The sequence below is a fragment of the Centruroides vittatus genome, unplaced genomic scaffold, assembly GCF_030686945.1.
Source record: "Centruroides vittatus isolate TY-2023 unplaced genomic scaffold, ASM3068694v2 contig_17, whole genome shotgun sequence".
NCBI classification, from domain to species: domain Eukaryota; kingdom Metazoa; phylum Arthropoda; class Arachnida; order Scorpiones; family Buthidae; genus Centruroides; species Centruroides vittatus.
In genome coordinates, this window is record NW_027121033.1 from 1,078,173 (window position 1) to 1,100,755 (window position 22,583).

Genomic DNA, 22,583 nt, shown 5'->3' on the forward strand with positions numbered 1-22,583 from the left:
CTCTTACTGTCAAGGGAGATCAATGGCCCCGTGCAGCGATTGATGTATTTTCTTACATCACTTCTTTTATTTAGGGAAAGATTTTGTTGAAAAAGTTGAAAATTTCGGTGAGTCCTCTCTCACCATATATGTATATATATATATATATATACACTAAAAGATATCTTGTGTGGAGATTGGTAGAACATTCTTTATTACCATAAACTCCCAATCATGAAAGCGATGTACTTTCCTGTATCCTATGGATCCAGTTATAGTACAAGCGTGAAAAATCGGTAGAGGGATAAAATACTCTCGAGATCTAGCGAGAAACCCCAAAATACATATTAAAAAAATTGATCACTTTAGAAAAAAAAGGCAGAGAAAGTGGCAAGAAGAAAATTTCCTAGAGTTACTACAACCCGCTCTTAAGCAACAAAATCAATATCTCAATCTCGTTTCTTCCTCCATTTTTTTTTCTTTTTTGTTTTCTTGTTTATTGGAATTTATATTTAATATAATTCAAATTTTTCCGGTTGGTAAATACTTCGATTATTATTTAACCATTCGGATTTATGAATATCCCTCGAGATACTTGGTGAAGATTTTTGAAAGAAGAACGAAGGAGGAATAAATGTATATCTTCTTTCTTTATTATTTTTTTTACGAGCCGGTGGTTCCACTTACATGTACGTTAATTAGCAATTAGCATAACGACATTAAAGATATAATATTAAAATTTTCTTTTGTAGTACGTTAATCTATAGAAATCTCTTCCCGCTAACATCTTTAATTTTATTCCTAAAGTGAACTTAATTAACGGCGTTTTGTTCCTACAAAAGAGTGAATAATTAAGATGAAGAGCAATAAAAATTTAAGAGAAAAATCCTTGATAACTTTTTTCTTTTTATAATTTTAGTTAAATTGATTTTTTGTTAAAAAAATGGGAAAATTACAACTGTTTGTGCGATATTGTAGCGCCGTGTGAAACGTTCTTCTCTATCCATAAAGGTGTTTATGTACTATGAATTTTGATATTGTGTTTGATATTCTATGCGGCATCAGAATTAGCATAAATTATTTTCGAGCTGTATACCAAGTTTATATTCTTAGCACGGTTGCCAATTAAAGCGCATTTTTCTTGTACACGCCTGAAGAGTAATAATTTTTTCGATTTTACAGATAGAAATGATGCTGGAGAGCGGGAAGTTCTGTTTGTTTTCGATTTTATTTCATTTAAATCAAACAATTTTATTATTCCGAACATTACGACACTGTAAATTTTTCTGGCGTATCCCTTTAATCAGCTGCAAAATGGGAGTTTGGTTTGGTTTGGTGGGGTAAGGCAACGCAACACAGGCGATCTGCCAAAGAGAAGACTTTTTATGGAAAAATGACCCTTGGTTAGGTGTCAAATTGCAAACTGAATAAGAAGATCGGAAAATTCACGTGGCCTACCTGTTGGGCAGGCGCGAACCCACGACTGGTGTTTATTGGCATTGTCAACTGGCCGCTGTTGGGCAAAATGAGAGACATTATAGATAACAGAACATGTTTTCTGCAATTTTTTTGTGCTAGTATATTAAATTTAATAATTATATATTAAAAATTATAAATATTTTGTTACAGCGTTTACGGATGGATACTTCAATAGGAGAATTTGCACGTGACATTTAATTTATTAAGCTTCTCAATGACTCTGTGCTGTAAATACTGTTTAGTATGCTTAATACTCGGAATTCTCTCCCTTTAACTTCACATTCTTTAGAAACTTTGGCTTTTCCTAAATCGAGAACACTTCCTTTAGGTCTCGTTGACCTCCTCTTAGATGGTCAGAAGATATATTGTAGTTTATTTCTTAGATACGCTCAGGCTGTTTCATTATAACAAAGCTCCTTGTATTGCATTATTTATAGAAATGTTTGCTGCTATATCTCGAAGGGCAGATAAATTTTTAAACAAGTTAAAATAGTCTTGCCTTTAACATTTTCTATGTAAAGATCTTAATCTTTGGTAGAATTGCGAACAACCGTAACATATAAAAGAGAGTTTTTATTTGGATACAAAAAGTGTTATTTTGAATTGTTCCCAAAATTTTAAAATATAAAAGGTATTTTTAATGGTTCTTATCTTATTTTCCTCGAATTTGTCATTACTAATATCTTGGTGATGAAGACTCCTTATTGAAATACTATAAAGACTTACAACCTATAGGTTGAAGGTTATAAGTTCACAACCTTGTTGATGAATCTTCACTATCAACAGATACATCAGCAAAAGAAACGTGGCAAAATCCTTCTGAATTAAAGTAGAATTTCTTATTTTAAACTAGTTTTTGTTCTATTTTTAGATTCCAATACATTTCGAATTCAGTAGCTTTAACACTAGGACCATTAAATCTTTAAGGAAAAAAGTCCATTGGAGATTCTTTCATTATATACGCTAGTAAACGAAAATGTTACAATCATTTTGGATTAATGGAGTAAAAGAAAATGCTTCGTTTACCGGCTTCTTTAATTCTGATACCACTTGTGAGTGTCATTATTCAATTCAGCTTTTCAGACTTCATTACACCAACACTGAGTCCTTTTCTTTAATGAAAACGATTCTATTTGCATAACTGTTGCTAAACTCGAGAATCTAAGTTAATGGAGTGCTTGCTACTTTGAAATTCTTTTATCTTACTTCAGATAATTATGGAAAAGTTTGTTAAAATATCCCGTAGGGGTGAAACCGCCCCTTATTAATGTTAAAACCCATAATGATGTTTAAAGTTTGAGTTCCTCCACCGGTGGGATTTCGAAACTTTCTGAATGAGTCTAGAGAGGGTATTCAGCCTTCCTGATTGCACTCAGGATAATGATGTCTTCCCTTTTCTTTCACGTTGTGTTTCACGTGTTTATTCGTATTGTTCACTATGCAAACAAGTTTAATTCCTTCTGGTCCTTCTGCCACCTCGTTTAAATTTTCTTTCAATCCAAACTAATAACGCACTCTTTAACAATCAATCATCAGTGGCCAAGTGATGAACACCAGCCTGAACACCCGTCGTAAATTCGCATTTGTCCAAACGGGCTGGACAGGTGGAATTTTCCGGGTTATCTTCAAGCGTCAAACTCCTAAATATGGACCAGTTTCTCATAAAACGCCCTCAATTCCCTTCGCAGATTGTCCATGTGTTGCATTGCCATATCCCATCAAACAAACCAAAGAAACCTTTTAACAATCATCTCACTAAACAACATTCAATTGTTCTCTTTAAAATTGCAAACTGAATAAGAAGATCCTGTCAAACTTATCAAACTGTCAGAATGTATCAAAACACACGAAACTTACCAGAATTTAACAAAATCCATAAAACTTACCAGAATGTAACAAACCCATGAAATCTAGTACAATCTACAACACTTGCCTGACTCTACCAAAACCCATCAAACCTAACTAACACCCATCCTGCTATCTACCCAAAACCTACCAGAGTGTACCAAAACCTAGCAAACCTATTTGATCCTACCAAAATACCACTGCAACCATCTTATCACCTTTTATTACCTACCAGATTAGATACAATAGGTACCATACAAGAGGAAAATAGAGGAACCAAAGCGAATTTTGCTAAGATATCTTCAATATTTTCGTTTCTATCATTTAAATTAATTCCATTTCTTCCAACTCTTCTAGTTCCTACTGTTCAAGCTTCCACTCAGAATAATGTCAATTCCTGGTTCACACAAATTTACATTTTGGCACAATAAGAAATTCTCGCGGGTATGAAAGGTAGAGGCAGAAGAATTGGGAGGGGGAGAAAAATCACCAGTTTGAACGATGCTCTTCCATATTGAAAGAGAGAAACATTAATTTTCCATCACTAAAAAAGCGCATTGTTAGTCTTTTGAATCGACAAAGGAGCCATTATTAAATTGCAGACAGTGCAGAAAATATTGACCCAAACTTCGTTTTACGTCGCAGATTCACAAATTGATTTTTTTTTCTTTTTTGTGGTAAATTCCCGCAATTTTAACTTAGTAATGAAAGCGTTTTACGTTTTAATGCACACTTTTTGTTGTTAACAACGAGCTGACATGATGGATGAGCTTTTTTTCAGTGATACTGGGCAATTTAATTTTCGTAAATCTTCAATTTGATCTTATTCCTTCCCCTTATTTGTCAGTTAAATTCGTTAACAATAACTTTTATTTATTTTTTAATGTAAAATTTTAATTATAGTTTTATTGGTAATTAAACATTGATAAAAATTTCACGAACGAGTTGCTTAACTTTCCCGGTTGAAATGTTTAAAATTTCGCATGGCGCCATCTGTTGTAATTTTTATTAAAAAGCTTTTTATACAATTAATTATTATAAGATGGCAAAAAGGTTAATTTTGAGGGTAGAAATGAGTTTCATTTAAAAAATTATGAAGATTTTTATTCCTTACTAGCATTTAAATCCGATCCTACTTGAGATGAGACACGTATCCGCCTATATTTCACTAACCCATTGACCTTTATCCAACAAAATTTAACAGCGTCGATACACCTAATACCCAAACCTCCATACAAAATTTCAGAAATTTTCGACAAAGGGCACGGGAGTTATTAAATTTAATATCGGATAAACAGAATTGTGCACCCCCCCATACTAACATCCATCCGTACATACAGAAAACCCTCAAACAGATGTGAAAGTAAATTAATATTGCAAGTTTCTCTTGCAGGCATTAAAAGGGCTTTTAGACTAGCTATGGACTTATAATAGGCCTTTCCTCTCCAACAATGTGAGGCCCGTTAATAGCAGGCTTCTAAGAAGAGTGGTCAAAGTACAAAGCAACACACAGCACAGTAACAACAATTGCAACTGTTAAGAATAAGTGTAAAACGAAAAATACAGCTGTTACAAACAGTTGAATGGGATCAATAGCTACAGCAATTATAGGAGTAACAAAGCATTAAGCTCGATGTGTACGTACCTTTCGGGTTATCCTGTACACAAGAAGATATTACGATTACAAACTTAAGAGTGATTCAAAAAATATATTAACAGCAGCAAGTGTATTAGGGCTGTACATTTTTTTTTCTGAGAACTGTGCAATAGATCATGACTTCTTGCACGTGATGAGAAAACAATCTTTCACTACAAGTGTGGAATATCAAGTTACTTCCATTGTGTTAAAATAGAAACAAGTACAGATATTAAGAAGGTTATACAGATCTTGTATGCTGTTCTTGCTATCAGGTTTTGAAAAGAACAATTTGGCTGCAATTCTCAAATTTGCATACCTATAAACTCCCACCTCCCATCTGTCTGGCTGTCATTAACTATACACGAACTTTTGACCTGGACCGGAAGTCACGTGATTTTTTAAACTTAAAAATTTCTCGTTACAGTTACATCGCTAATTTCTTTATCATGACAGCATCTCGTGTTGTAAACAGTAGAAAAAATAGACTGAAGGAGGAAGTTGTATATTGCTTATAAGTATAAAATAATGACGCATTCCTTTAAAAATAAACAATACTATTTTTTATTAGTCTCCAAAACTACATATTTTCTCAGCGTAAACAATAAGCTTTCTTCTAACTTTTGCCAAGTTTCCTTTATATTTTCTCGTAGACAACTAATACATTCTTTTCTGAAAGTGAAGAAACTTTTACAAATCTTTCAGTAAACTTATCAAGCTTGAACGGTTCCTTCTAACCATTTTTATACCCCCACGAACTTGCTTATTAATTTCTCTAACAAGAAGCAATCTTTTAAATTTATTCCAATTGTATATTTTTAACAACAAAAAAGAAAGAAACACAAACAAACAAAGAAACAAACAAACAGGAGGCAGAAAGAATTTCGTATATAGAAAAGGGAAGGAAGTTAGAAAACTCGTTTATATCAAAGCCTTCTACTCCCTTTTCCATTCCACATCCCAAGAGAAATAGGAAAATGTTTGCTTCACTATAAATATTGAAGAATAATACTTTCATTTTCAGAATGAAGAAAAAAATCTCTTAAGGTAGACAGGAGAGGAAGAGCGAAAGAAACGAAATTTTTGCTGAACCAATACAAAAAAAAATCGAAAATAATATTTAGCAAACATTTTCTTCCTTTGCATTCTACAGGAATTGTTAATACCCCGTTTTCTTTTCGTTATTCTAACAGCAGGCGAATATTTAAAGGGTTTTATTTTCAGTTTATAGTAACTACCAAACTCCCCCAATCCTTGCACAACTAGTTTTATCTATCCAGAGTACAGAGTATTTTTATAACAAATAGAAACGAGTCATTGCTCACAGAGAAGAGAGAACAAATCTTTCGAAAGTAATACTTATTCTGAAATTCAATTGAGTAAAAGTATATATATATATATATATATATATATATATATATATATATAACGGAAAAGATGAAATTTTTCTATATGAAAACACGGGATAAAGAAAAAAAATATATTAGTAACAAACGTTCGGTTACACTTTTGATTTTTACAAGAATGTTTTTGGATAGATAAAATGAGAATGAAATTATCTTAATTGTTTGAAAAACGTAATCGAATAGATTGAATGGTAGAGAAATTATATAGATTATTCCTTAACTTCTTCTGGATAATTTCTCTAACATTATTCTGTAATTTCTTTAAGATTATCTATTCTACAATTTTTTCTAGATAATCAAGATAATTTCTCTAGCGTTCTATCTATCGTTTAATTTATTCTAGATAATTCCTTCAGAGCTTGATCTATCCAAGAACTTGTTTTCCTCTCGTTGTAGACAGACAGATAGAAAGAACGGCGAATATGACTCTTTTACCGTCCTTTCCATCCAACGAGAGACGTTCCTTCAAAAACAAAATCCAGTTATCTTTCAGCAAATATGTATCTTTTGGCCCCCTTTTAAAAATATGACGTCCAGTCGAACGCCTTTGTATAGGCTTCAACACAGGAGAAGTCAATTATTTTCTTCCTTTCTTCGTTTTTATTTATCTTGTTAGAGATGAATGGATTACTTTAGTCAAGTCACTTGTCGACTGCTGAAATCAAGATTGACAATAAGTAAAAAATAAAAAATAAGTAAGAAAACAGACTGTGAAGTGATACAATATTAATTTCCGTACAGAAGTAAATAGAAAGTAACTATGCACGCGGGTGAGTCAGAAGTCAGTTAACATTGGCAGGAACGTGATATAAGACACAAATGAACGTGCTGATCCAGTGTAACTGGGGTGAATGCAGGGATGCACCTTCTAATTCGGGCTCTCCCCTAATATTGCTTTTAGTTACGTCACTGCTCGTCAATTAGACGAAACAAACATTTTTCTACAGGGTACAGTATAATTTAAATACTGTAATCACAAATAAAAAAAATACAGTCACAAATAGAAGACAGTACTGTAATATATTATTTATGTCTTCGCCTTTCACGCCACGTGAACAACAAAAGGTGCATCTAGATGACAAGAAGACAAGTAAACAAGCCAACGAAATAGTTTGTTTTATATGAAACGAACTGTGTCATTGGCTGGCTTGCTTGCTTGTCACCTTGATGCACCCAAAAAGATAAACGAGGTGTCGACCTTTCTCTTAAGGGTCCCACGAATTCAGAGGAACCCTAAAAACAACAGCAAAAAAAAAAAAAAAAAAGGACCAAGGCAAACATACTAAGGATTTATTTTTGTGTATTGTCTCTATTCATGAATATAAACGTAGTTCATAAAGAAAACAATACGATTCATGACATCTCCGTGTTCCCACGCGTGCGTTGGTAAGTTGAGGGGTGACTGGTCTTTTGTTTTGATTTTTCGTTGTTGCCGAGGTGGCCACGTGAAATAAGGTGGCGAGAGAGTGAGATCGGGCGTGAGAACGAATAATTAGTCTGTCTTTGAAACCTGTGTAGTAACTATTAATTTCAGCGACTCCAGTACAATTGGATAAGCAGACCAATGAACCCCCGAACGACATCCATTGAGGAGAACACAAAAAATACGGCCGTTGTTCGGAGGTCATTTTTTGTGCATTTGAAAAGTCCGAGATAAATGACCGCCGTTTACAGGTGGCTGCTGTCAGGGATCCGACTATCCGATTATTAAATCCTGCATACAATGGCCACTTTTTACGTTCCCGTAAGTGGCCGTTGTTAACAGGTTTGACCGTAAAATATTGTTAATTTTAATTTCAAATGTTTATTGTTGTAGAAGAACTTCTTATTAGGATTTAATGGCCTTTACAATTGTAAAATCAATTATTGTCGAATTAATCTTTATATTAGGAGGATAAGGAAGAAAAAGGGGGGATATTTTAAATTTATTTTTATTTTGAAGACGTTAGAGGAGGCCATTTTAAGAATGACTAAAGCAATTGTTTGTGAATGTTTTATTCAACTAGTGCACTTAAAGGGGGACGTTATTGTTAAAGTAAACAAAGTGTTGTTATTCAGATAAAATGTTTTCTTATAGTCAAAATATGCTAATGAAGCATTTATATGCATTGCTTTCTATTATCAATATCACATCAACCGTAAAAAAGAGCGGTGTCAGAACTTTTTGGTTATTCCATGCATTTCTGTGGTTTTTTGATCTTACCAAACCTTTTTCTTACATTTTTTGATAACAGTATCGAGGGATTATATACCATAAAAACTAAACTAAAAGTGTGTGGGTGTTTAGGTGTGTACATCGTGTGTGTATAGTCGTGTAGGTCGTACGTATAGCTGTTTGTGTACAGGTTGTGTATGTAGGTAGTGAGGTTGTGCAGATTTACATATAAGTGTTTATGTGTGCAGGTTATGTGTATAGTTTGGCAGATTGTATAGGTGTTTAGATTTATAGGTTGTGCGCGTAGGTGTTTAGGTTATAAACTATGCGTGTTGGTGCTAGATGCGTAGAAGTATTATGTGTAAGTGTGTAGATGCTTTTATAGACTGAACATGTTCATTTTAGTAATTATTTTTATGATGTAAGTCATGCGACGAATTAAATTAAAAGAGAAAATTGTCTTTAAAACTATACAAAATTAGAAAAACAAAATTGTTTTTTTTTTTAAATCTTAATTTTAAACTTTTCAACTGACTGACTTCAACAAAAATTTCTGTTTAAACTATTTTATTTTTTAATAATTAAGATAATGAAAAAGTTTATTAAATATTCCACATAAAGATAATAGACTTGGAAATAATGCAACAGAAACAATTTGATACACAAAACTTTTCTCCTCCTCCCCTAAATTGACTTATATCATTGTAATTATTTTAACAGACGAAATCTTTAATAGGCAATCAAATTTTAATTATATTTAAAAAATATATATATATCGATTTGTTAAATTGAATCTTTTCTTACATAAGAAAAGACGAGGAAGATGCTGGATAAGAAACACAACATTGTTTTCTTGTATCTATTTCTGAGTTTTGTCATGTTTTATTGTCAAGAAACTGGCAAAACAATATACGTATGACAGCTTTCGATCGAAAACTTTGTGATTCTTGTTTATATTAATATTGTGATAGCGATACACGAGAATTCATGTCACATCTAACATACACCACTCCAGTTTCTTCTTATAAATATCAATATGTGGCTCTGGAATGGCACAATATACGAAATACTGTATCAATATTTTCGTATTGTTTAACAGATTACTTTCAATTGCAGAAAATTACGACGATGACGATGAGGATGACGACGATGATGATGATGATAACGTCGAGCAGCTACCAAAACCGGAAGTACTCAAAGCAAAGAAGATGTTTAACGACAAAGATAGGTAAAGCACCCATTTTATCTGCTTCATTTCAAGTGTTGCACCCCCCGCCTTTGATTTTATTTAGATAACATATTTATCTAAATTCTGTTCTTATGTATTATGTGATGTATAGGGTCAGTGGCGTAGGGAATGATGTATGACACAATTTCGAAACTTATATATCATACGGTTCGATACCACGTAAATCAGGTAATTGAATTGTATACAGTAAAACCTGTCCAAAACGGAACCTGCCTAAACGAGTACCGTACCAGTCCATTTTACACAGTTCTTTCTGTAAATTCTTTACCTTACTTCGCGAATTTTCTTGAAGTTTCTAACTTAAACACCTCAAAATCGCCAAAACCTGCCAACCTTATTCAGTTGACACGACATTAAAAGTGAAACAGATAAAAGACACTGTGTAATACGGACATAAATAATTACTTGAATAGCTTGAAGTAAGAAAATAGATGTTTACTTGGGTAAATATTATACCGACATAAACACTTGGCATTAGTCTCGAGTGACATATCGTCTTTTATCATCATCATTCCCTTGATACACTACAAATCATTTATTGTTTACCTGAACACACATCTTAAAAATGCTATTTACTACTTTATTAACAATTTATCATCTGTTACTTCTAACACAAGAGCTCACCAGCGCCCGAGTGAATAAATAAAAGCGCACCTGTTTGCTAGATATTTTCGTGTTTCATTCACGTGTCTAACACCTAAATAGGGGCCAGTTTTCCCATATAAAGTCTACCTTCCTTGTCAGATGGTCCACGCGTTGCCTTGCCTTATCCAATCCATCCATCCACGAACTTGCCCTTCATGAAACGTCCTTAATACCACGGACGTTTCATGAAGGACCACTGACATTTGTGCTGCAGGTTGCATTTATTTCATTCTATCGTTTTCTCGTCTGATGACTGCGAGGAGGGAGAGAAGAAAACTAACTCCAAACCAAGAGCACAAAACAGATCGTCTCATGCTCACCACGTGCCATACTGATGATAAATCATACTTTGCCAGTGATCATCGCCGACTTCGCCCTCTTTCTCGTCATTTTAAGCTGATTTTTATTGGTGAATATGCAATAACTTTTTAAATTATTGCATCCTGAAAGCTAATTTCCATTCTCACCAGGCAACTTTCATTGGCACCAGCAATCTATCCAGTTCTGTGATTCCTCAACGATAACTACCAAACTTTACACATAATTTCTCACTCGTCTCACATCCCACCATCCAGTTCAACATTCATCACTGCTCGTGCGTTCTCTCGACCTCCATTTCCAATACGCTACGTTTCGATGTGACGAGCATTAACTTGGAATGGCTGGAAAATTATCTGTTCTGACCGGAAATAATTCATTTTTTTTGGAATCTTTAGCAGTAAAATATTGCACAATTGTGTGACTTGTGAAGTAAAATTTACGGGTAATAATGCAGAAGATTGATTTAGGGTGTACAGACATCCAGACATATCTTTCGTCAAAGCAACAAGTTCTAATTATGTAAATTAACCTTGAGCCAACGCTCAAGAATCTTCTTCCTCCATCGCAAGGAACTTGGGTTTGTTGTAAATTGCGACCAAACCTCTGAACAACGGACACCGACGGAAATATTAAAGAATGGTCGTTGTTTGAAGGTGGCCGTCTGTTGGAGTTTATCTGGTGGATAAGCGATTTGAAATTATGTAAATTAACCGTGTGCCAACGCTTCCTCCACTACAAAAAATTTTAGGTTTGCTTTAGAATCGATTGTAGCTAAACCTGTTAACAACGGACACTGTCGGAAACATAAAAATTAACAGTTGTTTAGGACATTTATTTTGTATTATTTTCAAAGAGAAATGTTTCCGAAAAAATGGCCACCGTTTAAGAAAAGATGGCCGTTTTTCGGAAAGGTAGGAGATTGGACTAGTGTACTTAAAAATATCTGAATATTTGTTTTGAATAAAATAATTCTTTAAAAGTAGTAGAAAATATGGAAATTTTAATAATTTGATACGAACTAAAACAAGAACCTGTAAGAGTAAGAGTGGCTCAAGCCATATTTAGTCAAATATTTTTTAAAATTTTAAACCAAATTTTAAAATTCTAGTGTAATTTTATTTCCGTACGCGTCTACCTAGAGTTTTCTTAGCAAATTCTCTAAACTACGCTCCAAACGTGGGCAAATAGTACTTTTCTAAACACCAAGTAGACAAGGATTTTCTCGTATTGCAAGCCATCCTACCGTCACAATCCCGTTTCTAAATTAAAAATCGAGTCGTATATGGAACGTAACAATAGAAGCAATGGCAAAAACGCTTTTGATTCGAGTTTAATTTATTTCCCCTCCCCCACGTTTAAGGGGCGAGTGTGAACGAAAGGGGGATGTAAACGGATGATAGCTCATCCATACAGCAATCAATATTTTCGAATTTCTCGGATGAAATGGCTTATTCGCTTGAAGGAGTGTGTGTGTTTGGGACCCGCTTGATCGATAAGATGCATCTCATCTTCTTTCCCTGCTTTTACGCAGCGTGCATCCTCTTCGCGACCACCCTCTTCGCGACCACGTGACCACTTAGAGGGGGGAACGCGTATAAGTGTCCCGATCGTGTAAATTCAATGCAGACGTGTGTTCGCTCGGCAAGTTTGTGTTACTTTACACCCGTTACGTTCGAAGCGAGCGCGGAAATTCGCGGCAAAATTGAATTTTTAACAGATAAAAAAAAAAAAAACAACTGCACCCCTACGACACTCGAGTGCCCGGTGTGTGGTTAAGTTAATCGACAATTAAAAAATTAAGAAGCTAACGACGATTAAGCACGCCTTTTCTGTAAAAAGAGACGTTAATTAATTGTAGGGTGCCCTGAAACCATGCGTGCCCGTTCCTCACCACCTGGCCGAACCCATAATGAACTTGCAAAAGGGCTATCTTAGTGCCTACAGGTCGGGAAGAGTTTATATTAAAAAATACGTTATTCGAGTAAGGCAGGAAGTAATGGTTATCTGATTTTTGGGCCACCCTCATAGGGTCCCGATTTTAAGAAGAAGGGGGAAAATATGGGGAACAAAGTATAGAATCATACATTAATTAAAAGTACAAAATATCGGAAATGGTTAGAAGGGCCCTGAAGAGACCAAAATTTCAAGGTTTGCTGCTGTTTTGCAGAAATTTCGATCCAAAATGGCTACCGACTCAAAGTGACAGTACTTTAATTGATCAACAAGTTGCTCATGCACTCAAGAATTCTTCGTTGCAACGAGAAAGTATTGTAGAAAATTAAAATTCGGAGTATGAATTCTGGAATAGGTGAGTGCATAGAACAAAAGACAAACAAAAGAATTTAAGAAATATATTTACCCAAAGTAAGAGCTGCAACAAGAGGATTTATTAAAGAATCATAAACTTTGCCCTTGTTACCCTCTAGAGTTACAGTAAACAAGAACGGAACAATTGTTTTCTGTAATTCTAGAAAGCAGATCTTTTCTGTATCTAATCCAGTAACTTAGAAGATTGAATATAAATTGAAATAATTTGAAGGGAATGGGGCAATGTTTTTACCAGCCGCAATTGTACCCAATAATGTGGACGAGGAATGGTGAAATGAAGTTTCTTTTCTAATGCTCTGCTTTATATATATATATATATATATATAATCTGGCCCAAAAGTCACTTTACCGTTCTATATGCTAAATCGTTTCATTATTCGAGTATTTTATTTAAGTTAAGGATCTCAATTCATGCCTATCCTTGTATATGCATGCCCTGCACAAGGCGCCCTTCAGATTAATATAAGAATCTGATTGTCTTTCATTAATTTCTCAGGTTTCTGTGGTCTCCTGAGATATTTTATATTGGTAAATTTAAATCTACATGCCCTCTAATTTATAAATTTGGGGTAAAATTGCGGAATTCTTCATATAATTAATCCAGACGAGCAAGAAACAATACGAAAACAGTTTAGAAAAACTAAGGATGTCAATAAACTTGGGGATGGACGAGTGGAAAAGTTTCAGATATGATGAGATTTGGAGAGAAAAAAAGATGAGGATGGAAAGAATGATGGATGCACGAGAACCCGTACGAAGAAGCAGAACAATAACAATAATAGAACAAACTTTAATTTGATAATTGATGCAGTCAGTATAAGAAAACAAGAAAGGATATTTATCTTATATAAAATCAGAAGAATAAACTAGACAAGTAGAAAAAAATATCCAATAAATTTCTCTCGAAGCTTAAGAAAACTTTGGTGCATCTTCCCATCTGTCAACTTGGAAAATTTCAAGAATTTTAGATTGAGGAATAATACAAGAGGAGAACAAACATTTTTAAGAAATTAAAATACTAAGGGAATAAAAGATAATTTAAAATTTATGATACACATTGTAGTTTATTTTAGAAAGCTTTTCTTAAATGGCTGTGTTTTGTGTGTGCACGCTCCGCACCATTGATCTTAACACGCAGTTATTGAAACAACTCCGGAGGTGAAATTTGCAAGATGTTGCTCGTATGTAAATGAGGAAAGACACTTTTAAAAGTTCGTTAATTTCTTAAATATCTGTACGTCACGCTATGCATATTAAGAATTCGTTATGGAAAAAGCAAGGATGATCTTTATAGAAGCAAGTTACGACTGCTTAATTTAAATATCTTGTGTTGGATACAAAATGGCACCCACTGAGCCAACTTGTGGGCTCACAAAACATAAAGCCCACAAAATATGAAATTAATTCTAAGCCATTCTAGTCTCTTTTAAGTGAGAACTCCCGTGATAATGTGTAGATTGCACACCGCTAGGTACCTCGAACAGTGCGTTTATAGATTAAAAAATATTTAAAAATTATTTTTTCTTCTAAATTTTCACAGTATTTTTGCGTATCTTCCTAGATATTTCTTTATTCAAGACAACTTTTATGATATCTACGACAACACTAAACAGAAAAGGAACAAGATGCAACTTCAATCGACATCTTCAATGCGTTTGCAGCTTCCGAATACGGAGACTTACGTACAGAGCACCGTACCGATGTCCGAATCTTCTTCCGATATACTACAGCCCATGAACACTGTGACAGTTACGACACCACCCAGCCAGAGGAGCACGAAAACGTGCGATATCCAATGCGAAAATGGGGGTGCTTGCATTTTGCATCCCGAAACGGAAGTGGCTCGGTGCAGGTGCCCATTAGGAAAAGAAGGAGAACGTTGTGAAAAAGGTATTTAAATGTATGTTTACTGATGAATTAGAAGGCTTTAAGTAATTATCTTTTTTAAATTAGGGGTTTTCTGTGTTAATAAATGCTCAAAATTGATTTTTGAAGTATTATCTCCGTGCCGTTTGCTAATTTTTTTAAAGCGTCATCTCTTGATGCGAAAATCCAAGACAAAAAACCAAAATGTAAATGGACAAGTGTCAAAGTTCTCAACTTTACGTTTCGTTAATTTTTAGAAAAATTAATTCTCCAAGACAGGAAAGATTAATAACTGTGTTAATGATCTTTGTCTTAATTAAAATTTAATATTTCAGATATTATCCTTGTTGCATATCATCCTCTTTACTTTCTCGAGGTACCCCTTCTTCATCTTCGATAGCAAAACTAATTATTTAGAGATAATGGCTAACAAGAATGCCATATTAATTAAAACGTCCAAGTTTCTTATCCTTTAGCATCATTATTATTAATTACAAATCAGTTTTTAATTATTTTTATGTCGTACAGATGCTAAATTCCATCAACCCAAATTCCACACGCAGTCCTACTTGACGTTTCCCAGATTATACAATGCAGAGAAGTCCATACTAATCATCTTGGAGTTCCATCCGGAGTCTTACAATGGGATATTATTGTACAGCGGGCAGGAAACCCACTCTAAAGGAGATTTTATGGCAATTGTACTGAATAATGGATTTGTGGAGTTCAGGTAGCAATTTTGAGAACTCTTTAACCATTGTATAGAAAGTTGCACAGCTCACTTTTATTTTCTAAGATTCGATTGTGGAAGAGGGGAAGGTGTGGTGCAGAGCAACCAACCCGTTATCCTCCATTCGTGGAATAAATTAACTCTGTATAGAGATAAATGGGATGCTTGGATGCAGTTAAACAATGGTAAACAGATACACGGACAATCACAGGTATGTATTGTGTATAAATACTTTACGTAAATCTATGTCCAATAAACGTGTTGCTCGTGTATTTAGGGGCTGTATTCAAAAATCTCTTTTGAAGAAAACTTATATTTGGGTGGATATTCCAACATCAGTTCCATATCAAAGCGTTTATCCACGAATATTGGATTTCACGGATGCGTTAGATACATGAAAATTAACGACAAAGTTTACAACTTCGAATTGAATAAGGAAGGAGACATCATCGACGGTTTGGATGTGGGTAAGGCACATTTTTAAGACATTTTTTTCTCTGTTTATATTGATTTTATAATTCTGGCATCGCCGGCATTTTCAAATATGGCGAAGAACCATCATTTGACATAGCTTCTAGACTGCAATATCATGCTAATCCCGTAAATAGCTGTGTTTAGATGACAATTTTACTTTCAAAATAGGGAGTTTTATGCTGTTGAATTTAGTTATATTGCAGTTTTAGGTTGAAACATTCAGCTATTACTAGAGACAGTACAGATGAGTTGAATATGTTATGGTTTTAAAGACAAATTTGAAGACGCTACACACTTTTTATAGTGTTTTTACAGTAAAGAAATATAAAATTTCGACACGAGGCGTTAAATATATAGTGTTATTAAACAAATTAACAAAAAAAAAAAAAAAAAAAAAAAAAAAAAAAAAAAAAACAGTTAAAAAATATGGATACAGAGAACTCCATTTATTCTACTCTCAATTTAGTAATATTTGCATTCATAAAGATATGCCATTGCTTAAGTCAAAGCAGTGGCATATCTTTATTTATAATTATATTTTAAATTTAAAGTTACTGCACCGTTAGAACATATTACATGTTTAAAAGCATGTTTCTTGATGTTCTAGTGTTTGCAAAAGCATCAGCTTTACATTAACGAAGTAAAACTAGACTAATTCAGGAATAATTGCGTTAATATATTAACTAATTTTCAAATTATACGTAGGGAATTTCGTGAATATATTTGTGAAATTCTCTACATACAATTTTTAAAAATTTGTTTCTTTCGTTAGTCGCTAGAGCGAGCCACTTGTAGTCGAGCACGAACCCGGACCGTTTAGATGGAAGCTCGTCTCGCTTCCTACCTCACCATCTTAGAGATTTACTATTGAAAATTTGATTAAATTATATGAAAATAATAATGAAGCGGAAAGAAAATTTGAAAAACAGGAAAACTAAATTCTTAGTTACTTATTCTTGCAATATTTGTTTTTTCTATTTTTGGCTCTTTCCGCTACTCGGAGCCAATTTTTTACATTCATTAGGCCCACAATGAGTTGGCCACGTGGTTTTCCAGATTTTAGAGGCCAGTTACCCTTAAAAGACCTCCTGGAAGGCATTATTCCTATTACAAGCGCATACCACTACTATTACATGCCAATTACATCACACTTTACCACGGGGCGATATAGCCTAGGCGATACAAGACAAGGCCCACAATGAAAAATTCGTAGTAGTTGCTCGCCTGGATTCGATTCGGATCATCCAGAACCATAGTATTTAACTAAAAACAATGAGCTTCCAATAAATAATAATTAAATTTTACGATGTTCTTCTCAGTACACAAATAGAAGCATTGTTTAGTAAGATATTAGAAAGCCAGAAAGGAATGGATACCTTCATTTTTCTTTGGTACTTTTTTTTTTCTTTTAATCGCAAGAAAACATTTATTTTTACACAGGGTAAAGTATTAAAAATACATTTAATAAGATAAAGAAGAAAAGATTTCACTTGACGTCATTTTAAATTATTTAACCTTGCAAAGATTTCTTTTGGATCTTTTCATATTTAAAATTCTTGTTTCGTTTCGACCGAGATCAAACTCGAAAGAATGGAAAAAAACAAGATTTCTTATTTTAATAATCTATAGATAGTACTTGACATTCTACAAATTTGAACATTTCTGTAGGTGTATGTTTGCTTTTGAATACCGGATATGACAATTAATGGCAATGCACCTCAGAAGAATTGAGGTGGCCTCAAGTGCTACTTTTCAACTTTAACAAAATTAATCGTGTAAGTGAAATCTTTTCTATTCATTTTTATATAAAATTACTTTTGTATACGTTAAATATGTTATATATTTTAAATAAATTACATTATAACCCGAAAATAGGCATGTAAAGATGTTATGTCTTTTGTCTCTTGCAGAAGAATGCAACATCGACGGTTGCAGCCAAATCACGTGTCTGAACGGGGGTAAATGCGTCACAACCACTCCCGAAGAGGGTGTCTGCGTATGCGCTCTCGGTTATACGGGCGATATCTGCGAAACTGGTAAGCATAACTGGCTTCGAAGTGGAGACCAAACCTGCGCGTTAAACTCCTGTTTTCTCTCTTTCTAGCTATAGAAGTTATGGTTCCTTTCTTCAATAATTCTTTCTTGCAATATGATGGCTTATACGACACCGCTACTTCATTCCTAGAGATGAAAATAGTGTTTAAACCATATAACTTAAATGGTGCTATCTTCTACAATGGCAACAAGTTGGATGGCACCGGTGATTTCGTATCCATTAACTTAGTCGATGGTTACGTCGAATTCAGGTTTAATTTAGGCACAGGACCGCTTGTTACCAGGTACGTATGATTAGATTAAGAACTTTTAAACGTAAAAACGTTCAAATTTAAAACGTTTCCTACAGGAGTAGAGAGCCCATTACGCTTATGGATTGGCACATCATCTTCGTTACAAGAACCGGAAGGTTGGGCACTCTACAAGTAGATCAGCAGCAAACAATCACAGCATTATCACCCGGAGCCTTTACCCAACTGACATTATCTCTTAGCATGTTTCTTGGAGGGATACCGAATCTTTTACGTGTGTCTCAGTTGGCTGGCATCACGACGTCTTTTACGGGTTGTATTCAAAAGGTAATGTGTATTTTCGTGCTTGTAGAGCTGTCAGATAAGCTGTTTGCAATAAAATTCCTTCCTGTTCAGCTCGTAATAAATAAACGTCAGATAAAACTATTGGAGCACGCGTTAGGTGGAAGAAACGTTGCTAACTGTCAGCACCCTTGCTTAGAAAGGCCATGCTATAATGGCGGAAGCTGCCAACCGAGTGGAGACTTCTATATGTGCCATTGTCGTCTAGGTTATTCGGGCAATAATTGTCAAAAAGGTATGCGTCAAGTCACGTACCAAAGTAGTTTATCGATATTCAAAACTGACCACACGATAAATTCTTATAAAGTATCAGAAATGATTGCAGAACCAATGTTTACAGGCAACAGCTATCTTCACTACACGCAAAAGGACATAATCAAGAGGTGAGTTCTGTTTCTCAGATTAAAAAAAATTAAATTAAGTAATTCAGGCCATGTTTTTTCTTTGTAGAATACGTGGTTTCAAGACTGATCTCTCCTTACAATTCAAATCATTAGATTCGAATGGAGTAATATTATGGATCGGCAAAATGGAGAAGGAATCGAGTGATTATCTCTTAATAGGGATATCAAGCGGTTATTTGCAATTAGAATATAATTTAGGATCGGGAGCAGCTGTTATTGTTAACAATTATACAAGGATAGATGATGGAAAGTGGCATCAATTGCGAGTGCACAGGTAATTTTTGTAAGTGATCTTGAGTGGTTTGTTGGTAAAACGAGTTTTTATGGTGTGGTGGGATTAAAAACTAAGAAAAGTTCTCCACAAAAGTGAATTATTCGTATAGATTGCACAACTTTGACCTTAAACTGCAATTGTTTACGTTTTCACTTTCGTGATTGCACAGTTCACGTGGAGGTTCAATTAGAGGGGGTAAAAACGGCAATTTTCCTAACTCTTCCAGCTAGGAAAATGGTATTTTGAGTAGTATTTAATAAAGAACAAAAGAATAATGTTCGCAGAGAAAGATAAATTTATCTTTCAGATTAGAATTACCGTTTGTAACAAGCCAGACTATTATTTTACTAAATTTCTCTTGATAAAAAACAATATATTTAGTTTGGTAGTGGCTCATCCCTAAGTGGCATTCAAATTCGATGACTTGGAATGATGCCAATTCAATAATAATATCAAAAATAGCATTTTTTCCCTCCTTTATTTTTGGATAATTTTTCTTTTAGTGGAAGGAATGAATTTATTTCGATATTTTTTGGGGAATTTACATAAAAACTAAGATTTTCTTGAATATAAATTCAAAATTTTCTTTACAGGAAGATGATAATAATATATATATATATTTTTAAAAAAAGCCCTTTTTTCCATCTAACATATATGAATAACTTTCTGGCATTGGAAAATAACTAAATAAATTAAGTCAAAAAGTGAATTTAAAACGGAGAAGAGAAAGGAAAATCAAGAAAAACGTAAGTAATTTGATGCTGTGAAGTGTCCCATTTGGAGAAAAATTTCTAGGTCAAGTCGATAAATCCTATAAAGTATCAGGAACTCAAGTTTGTACTTAGAGAATTGTACAAGTAGTTGCATTCATCTTAGTCACCAGAGTACTGGTCGTTGAATAAGTTTATTCGTAATGGCCACTGTACGAGATGTTTTGCGTGTTCGATGAGACTGTATTGATCTGAGAGCTTTTGTGATTTTAACAAACGTGGGTTTGATCTAAAGTGCATTAGAAGCTGCAATCAATTTTTGGATATTGTACTGAAATAACCGGAGAGCAGACTTGAATTCTTAATCTCTAAATTTATTTTTCTTTATTAAATCATACTTTAGTGATAAAAGTATTTTAAATCATGTTTATCTTTCCATAATCCACCATCACCCAACTTCTAGCATCTTTTGTTATAATTAATGATGTTTGTTATAATAAACAGGATCTAAATCTTTTAGCATACAGCATCATCCAACTTCTAGGATCTTTTCTTACAGTTGGATGATGCAGGATGCTGAAAGATAGACTGGATGTTAAAATACTTTTTCCACTAAAATTCTTAGATTTGGTTTAGTATAGAAAAATAAATTTGTATCTTTTTACATTTCCTGTGGAAGGAAAACATTAGTGGCAACTGAAAATGTATGCAGATACATAAAATGTTTTTATACATTAGATACAATAGAATAACTAGCTAAGTTTTTGAAATTCGATTAAAGAATGGAAGTTTGCATGTTGTGTTATGAATAAAACAATAAACTAGCCTGTAGATTTATGAATCTGGAAAGTTTTTTCAGTTCTTACATTTTTCAAATAGGGTATTTTCAAATAGGTCATTTCTATCTCATGAAAACTTTATTTTGATTTAAATATTTTAAAATTTGTTACAGGTAACATTACAACATAAAAATTACTCTGAATTTTAATAATTTTTTTTATTAATTTTGTAAAAAAATTTAATAAAAACTTTAAAAAATACTTCATTTACTAACAGGCAAGTGAATAATAGCTTAATTTCTACTTTAAAGGGCTGGAAAAAGTACTATAGTTAAACTGGATCGCACACCGAGTGTGACTGGCATGTCTTCTGGTGCACTAACGCAATTAAATGTGGATAAAAATCTCTATTTAGGTAACCTTCTGATACTGTTTTAATCAATTTTTAATTTAAGTATCTATAAAAAACTATTTTCTTTTCTCGTAAAGGAGGAATGAAAGAATTACCCGAGAAGAACTTTCGTTATCGCATGGGTTTAATTGGTTGTCTGGCCAACCTGACGCTTTCGCAAGATTACCACATTCATCTAGTCACCCATGCAAAAACTGGGATTAACATCTTACCCTGCATGTAATGATAACTCATATGTAGATACACAAACAGTAATTTGTGTGCCTGTTGTAATAAATTAACTTGAAAAAAAAATCACAGAAAAACTGAATAAACAAACATATAAATATATTATATTATATATATATATATATAATATATAACAAAGTTAGATGATGTATTATACAGCATAAATTGCAAAGTATGTTGCTAATCAATGTTGAGCAACTTGTGTAAGAGGATATTCCTGTTATCCGGCGGGATTGTTACAGAAATAATTTTGGCCACGTGTACCAAAAAACAATATCAATTTTGTAATGGTTTTGTCAATAGGAACACTTTCATTTCTATGGATATGCTAACGGAACCAGCCTTAGATTATGACGATGCCTCGTGTTGCAATTGGCAATCTCACTCGTAATAACGCAACTCTATCAAACTTACGAATGGCGTTTGGATTAAAAGTGTTGCACGAGAAGCACCAATTTTGTATTATTTTGAATTTTTGCTCGTCTCCTCCTCGAAATCAAGTGTTTTCAATTCTAAAGCTAGAGCGACTTTCCCCGTTTACCTATCTAAACACCGGTGCGGAGTTTAAACTATCAATGACCAATTTGCCAATCCGAATATAGAATATTGTATTATATAGAGAAACCTTTATTGTATTTTGTGAGATTTATGGAGGGAAAAACTATCGAATTCTTTCGATAAATCGGAAACAAATAGCCATATCATAATAATATAAATACACAAAAAAAAAAAAAACACAAAAAATATATATATATATATAAAAACCAAAAAATTAAGATAGTATGTGTAGATAAATATAGAATTATAGGAACAAAAAACAAATTGTATTTGAATGGTTGATTAGAGTTTAATACCAGAAATTCACGCAAATCAAACACAGTATACTGAATTTGACAAATTTCACTACTGTAAATGCACTCGAAAGGGAAAAAAAATTATATAAGTCATTTTATATCTGGTAACTGTGATTCTTTTTGTAATCTGTCAAAACTAGTTTCATCTTCAGTGGTTTTAA

At 33.6% G+C, this 22,583-nt stretch overlaps 1 protein-coding gene across 1 annotated transcript in view; it reads left to right on the plus strand.

The window, feature by feature from the left end:
- LOC136969095 (pikachurin-like) overlaps window positions 1–22,328 on the plus strand; it is a 74,299-nt gene extending 51,971 nt beyond the window's left edge. The window contains exons 3-15 of the mRNA XM_067263199.1: window positions 9,617–9,728; window positions 14,605–14,933; window positions 15,438–15,639; window positions 15,706–15,850; window positions 15,917–16,106; window positions 18,024–18,149; window positions 18,218–18,452; window positions 18,518–18,746; window positions 18,816–18,996; window positions 19,066–19,144; window positions 19,212–19,439; window positions 21,240–21,343; window positions 21,418–22,328. Coding sequence (XP_067119300.1) covers window positions 9,617–9,728; window positions 14,605–14,933; window positions 15,438–15,639; window positions 15,706–15,850; window positions 15,917–16,106; window positions 18,024–18,149; window positions 18,218–18,452; window positions 18,518–18,746; window positions 18,816–18,996; window positions 19,066–19,144; window positions 19,212–19,439; window positions 21,240–21,343; window positions 21,418–21,563 — 2,306 coding nt within the window. The 3' untranslated portion in view covers window positions 21,564–22,328. The remainder of the gene's footprint in view (window positions 1–9,616; window positions 9,729–14,604; window positions 14,934–15,437; window positions 15,640–15,705; window positions 15,851–15,916; window positions 16,107–18,023; window positions 18,150–18,217; window positions 18,453–18,517; window positions 18,747–18,815; window positions 18,997–19,065; window positions 19,145–19,211; window positions 19,440–21,239; window positions 21,344–21,417) is intronic.
- The last annotated feature ends 255 nt before the right edge of the window (window positions 22,329–22,583 follow it).